Source organism: Triticum aestivum, chromosome 3D (genome assembly GCF_018294505.1).
Source record: "Triticum aestivum cultivar Chinese Spring chromosome 3D, IWGSC CS RefSeq v2.1, whole genome shotgun sequence".
NCBI classification, from domain to species: Eukaryota; Viridiplantae; Streptophyta; class Magnoliopsida; order Poales; family Poaceae; genus Triticum; species Triticum aestivum.
In genome coordinates this window covers 581073408-581078220 of record NC_057802.1, presented here as the reverse complement: position 1 = coordinate 581078220, position 4813 = coordinate 581073408, and the positions used below count along the sequence as shown (strand labels likewise).

General features: G+C 51.5%; 1 protein-coding gene across 1 annotated transcript; it reads right to left on the bottom strand.

Annotated features, from left to right (window-relative positions):
- Nucleotides 1-3447: 3447 nt before the first annotated feature.
- On the bottom strand, nucleotides 3448-4560 carry LOC123075612 (G-type lectin S-receptor-like serine/threonine-protein kinase SD2-5). Its single transcript, XM_044498173.1, has 2 exons — nucleotides 4448-4560; nucleotides 3448-4375 (listed from the first exon to the last, which is right to left on the bottom strand). The coding sequence occupies exons 1-2, from the start codon at nucleotides 4558-4560 to the stop codon at nucleotides 3448-3450; spliced, it is 1041 nt and encodes a 346-aa protein (XP_044354108.1).
- Nucleotides 4561-4813: the final 253 nt, after the last annotated feature.

The following is a 4813-nucleotide window of genomic DNA, read 5'->3' as shown; positions in this document are numbered from 1 at the left end:
GTTCCAGAACCAGGACTAAAAACCCTTTTTCTACTAATGGCCTTTAATCATGTTCCTGAATGTTCACGTGAACTTATACATGTTGTTACTTTGACACGTATGTAAGCCTGCACTGATACGCGTCGTTGTTCTAACGATTTTTTCTGCATGCTTATCACATAGTCGTTTTTCTGCTGCATGCTTACCACGTGGTGAGTTTTTACTGACTGACTGTGAACCACTGCTGCACCGTTTGAGAGCATCTCCAACCGTTGGCCCTCTAGGAGGGGCTAAAAATCGCCCCTGGAGGCGCACCGGCGCTAAACCGCGCGCTGGGGCGTGATGCCCTCAGTCGCGGCGCCCACGTTTTTTTAAAAAACTTAAATACGGCTCAAATTTAACGCAAACATCGACGAGTTCGTTCAAATTTAAACATATTTTACAAAAAAAGAAAAAAAACTACTAGGGGCTGCTCCTCGCCGTCTCCATCGCCGCTCCTCGCCTACTCCCTCGCCACTCCTCGCCGCCCGCCGCCTGCCCTTGCAGTTCTACATGCCGAGGAGGCTGTAGAACCGCGTGTAGTCGCCGCCGCCGTCGTCGTCGTCGCCGCCGCCTCCGCCGCCGCCGTCCCTGCCGGCGAGGGAGGAAGGGGGAGAAATGGGCGCGTCGGCGGTGGAGGATCTGTGCGTGTCTCCGGCGCTGGTGGTCGGCTTATATAGGCGGAGGCGCCGCGTAGTACGCGTGGCCGGCACGTTACGCGTGGCGGGCGAGGGGACGCGTGTCGCCCGGCCTTCACTGCGCCGCCCGTGAGGCATCAATGAAGGCTGACCGGCGCGGCAGCCCGCACAACTTTGGCATTGATTCGCCGCAGGGAACGAGGCGATGAGGACGACGAAGCGGCGAAAAGAGAGTCGAGTCGCTGGCTAGGGGGCCCGCGGCTCTTCGCGCCAAAAACGATTCGCCCGGCGCCCCCGAGCGGCCCCAGCGCGGGGTTCGGGTTAGGTCCGCCGGCGCCAATTTCGACCCGAGCCGGCGAAAACTGGGCCTTGGGGTCACGACTGGGCCTTTTTTTGACGCCGGCGACCGAAAAATCACCTGGGAGGCCTTGTTGGGAGCGCGGCTGGAGATGCTCTGACACAGTCAGTGGGAGACAGACGCATGTACATCGAGCGTGCACAGTTGAGACCAAAAGTTTGTGTTGAAGTGCCAAAATAAAAGGCTGGAGGGGAGTTACATCTTCAGTGTTCTCTTATACAGACAGGTGGCACCTTCACCTCAGGTCTACCCGAGCTGTCGCTTCGGTGAGTACTTCACTGGTGTCCTTACTGCATGGTTGCCATGTGTGATTGCATGTGCATGGTTTACCCTCCATATAACCATGGTCTTCCATGACGAGATTAGTAGCACCCGCGGGCGGCGGCCCGTCACCAGAGCATGATGCGTTCGCTCAGGAGCTCACCAGCACCACCATGAGACATCTAGGTCATCACCCCGACGAAGACCAGCCCGTTCAAACCAAATTTGGGTGCCGCCACTTCTGTTTGAAAGAAAGCAGGCAGAGACCGCCGCCGCTACACCCCTCGCCGCCTTCACGACCAAGAGTCAAAGCCATCACCGTCACCATGGTTCTTGCCGGAGAGCGGACCAGGCAGCCCACCGACAGAGTGACAACACCGCTGATGTTGTTCACTCTGCCGCTGCCCACAACACCTCGCTGTTGAAAGCACCACAAACACGCCAAGCACACCGCCGCCGCCGCCTCCACCACCACGGTGCCCAGCAGTTAGCGAGCCTCGACGACACCATGTCGGTCAACAACATGGACCGAGCACGAAATGCACACCTAGCTCCAGAACCAATGGATTTAGCTCCCCAAGCCGTTGCTGTCGACGAGGCACCACCACCACTGCCGCCAAACAAGGCCATCACAGGGAGGTCTCCTTGTGCCACCCATGGCCGTCGTCATGCCAGATCTGAGGCGGAACTTTAATTATTTTGGAAGCCAAGAGAGTATTTCGATAAATCCATCCGGCAAACATTATAGATCTGGTCTCGCAGCTGAACCATGCCCACGTCGTCCAATTCGTAACGTCTGGCTCTGATTGGGGCGGAACCGTAAGTGGTCTCTGGCTTGCTCGCTCTCTCCGTCAGACCCGCAAAGCTTTCTCCCGTAACCTGTCGTCACCGTCGGGATCCTAGCACCGCCGCTTGCCGTCTCCGAACTCCATGGGTGCACGTCACGACGAGCCCTACGTACCCGCCCCCGAATCCCGCCACCGTAGGATCAGCACGCTGTTGCAAGCAGCAAGAAGAGGAAACGCACACGCTCGGAAGGTGACTTGCAGTGGAGTGTGGAGGCTTAGTCCCGACACCAGATGATGATCTGTGGCAGGGGGAGACCCGACCCGACTCCAATTACCGGAGCAGCAGCTTCGAAGCGGCCGACTGGTGCAAGGCGTGGTCACCGATGTGCCCTGGGTGTTGCTGCTCCGCATGCGCACTCATTGTGTTTGATGGAATGCCTCTGAGCTTTCTCGCATACTATACTGCACTTATGCCTAGACAAGGATAAAACCGGCGTTGCCCATGAAGAGATTCTACAAAATCCAGAACAACGTTCATGATGTGTGGCCGTGCAGTGCAGGTACTTGATCATCTGATTCCTCTGTATTTTGGCCGACTGTACAAGTTGTGTCTGCTGTTTCTGGTTTGGTTGTTTGGTTGTCGACTTGTGCTTACTGTTCTACTTAGGGAGGTGCCTTTCTTGGCATAATGTTCAACTTTTTGCGTTTCTTTTCACACATTGTCGTTTTAGTAGCAATGGCAAGGGGACGAAGGTGTGTTCTATGCATTGAACGTGCTTGACGTAATGCCAAAGTGTGTTGACATAGTTGCTTTCAACCGAGTTTTAAAAATTTCTGGTACAAGAATGATAGCTCTAGCAGAGGACTTGGAATAGCAAACCAAGAGAGTTAAACTTTGTTTTGGTACTCCCTCCGTTTTTATTTACTCCGCATATTAGATTTGACTGAAGTCAAACTACATAAAATTTGATCAATTTATAGGAAAAATATGAACATTTACAATAACAAATCTATATGACGTGAAAGTATATTCAACAATGAATCTAATGGTATTGATTTGTTATTGTATATGTTAATAATTTTTGTCTATAAACTTTGTCAAAATTTAAAAAGTTTGACTTTGACCAAAGCTAATATGCGAAGTAAGTAAAAACGGAGGGAGTACTAATTCCAGGGAGTACCACGTGTAATCATGTACACATTGCGCAATGTTTGAGTTCATAGTATCAAATTACTCAGGGTTTTTTTTCCGCGGAAAATCAAATTATTCAGGTTACAGTTACCATTGTAGCAATGGTAGTTATTCAGTTGTACAAATAAATAGTTAACACCATAAGATTACTAGGTCGGAGTTACCGCAAAGACAAAAAGGAAAGCAATAACATCATCTGGCTTGAGAGAGCTGCATGGCCGAAGGTAACACACTACTCGATTCGTAAGCTGCCGTATGGAGTGTGGATACAGTTCGCGAGGATGTCGGTGGCTGGGGTACATCACATACGCCTTCAAGCATCTGGACGACTTTTGACATGGAAGGTCTCTGGCAGAAATCTTCCTGGATGCACCATAGAGAAACCTTGGTTGTTCTCCCCCTCTGATCATCATCTCCATCATAATTGAGCTTGGAATCGAAGATACTGCGAAGATCACCTTCTTCCATCTTCTTGAACACAAAGGGTGGGAAATGGGCTTTCTCTGAGACCTCCATGGGATCAAAGTTCCTCCTCCCGCTAATTATTTCGAGCAGGACCATCCCATAGCTATAGACGTCACACTTCTCTGAGACGGCGCGGTTGGTGATCCACTCCGGCGCAAGATAGCCTTGGGTGCCTCTCATCATCGTGAAGGTGTGTCTTTGCTCTCTGCTCATCAGTTTGGCAAGACCAAAGTCGGATACCTTTGCAGTGAAGTTGTCATCAAGCAAAACATTCTCAGGCTTGATGTCGCAGTGTATGATCTTTGACTCACAATCCTGATGAAGGTACGCCAGGCCCTTCGCTGTCCCAAGCACGATGTAGAACCTTGTATCCCAGTCCAAAAGGGTAGCATCATCTTCTTTAGTACCAAAAATCCACCTATGTAGAGATCCCTTGGACATATACTCGTACGCAACAAGCCTGTGCACCCCCTCGGTACAAAAACCTCGGAGTTTTACCAGATGTCTATGGTGGATGCCGCCGATTATCGTCACCTCAAAGTGAAACTCTTTCTCCCCTTGGCATACACCCTCCAGCTTCTTCACAGCAATGCGGCATCCATCAGGGAGCGTCCCGAGGTACATGGATCCAAATCCTCCCTTGCCAATCTTATTCCTTGTCACTCACAACGTCAGGCATCAAGCCACATATGAGAAACATCGACGCTAGCAGATCCGCATCTCTTACAGCGGTGCTCGACGATGCGTGGGACGAGGTGATGGCGTGGCCCCATGAAAACAAAAGGCCAGCCGATGGAGGCCGGGGATACCCTTCAACCCGAGCAATCGCCTCAAGGCCATCGTCCAACTGGGATGATACCCAGTAGACTCAGAGCCAATGATTCGGCAACTTAAGTTTTCTGAGTCCTCCTGGATGGGGGCGGGGCCCTCAACATGATTTCACTTATGCACTTGACTCTCACTAAACCCCCAAGTCTGCTGGGCTCCTGTAATCCTGGTTGGCCAAATTCATCTTAAGGCCAGTCTCAGAAATTTGGAGAACTTTTTTTCCTAGAAAAGGTTATCCTCGACGTGGCCGATTTCAAGATGGCGT

Coding starts and splice junctions, on each gene's coding strand:
- LOC123075612 (XM_044498173.1), bottom strand. CDS start 4,560: ATGGCCTTGAGGCGATTGCTCGGGTTGAAGGGTATCCCCGGCCTCCAT. Junction 4,376..4,447: donor ACGCATCGTCGAGCACCGCT/GTAAGAGATGCG, acceptor GTGAGTGACAAG/GAATAAGATTGGCAAGGGAG.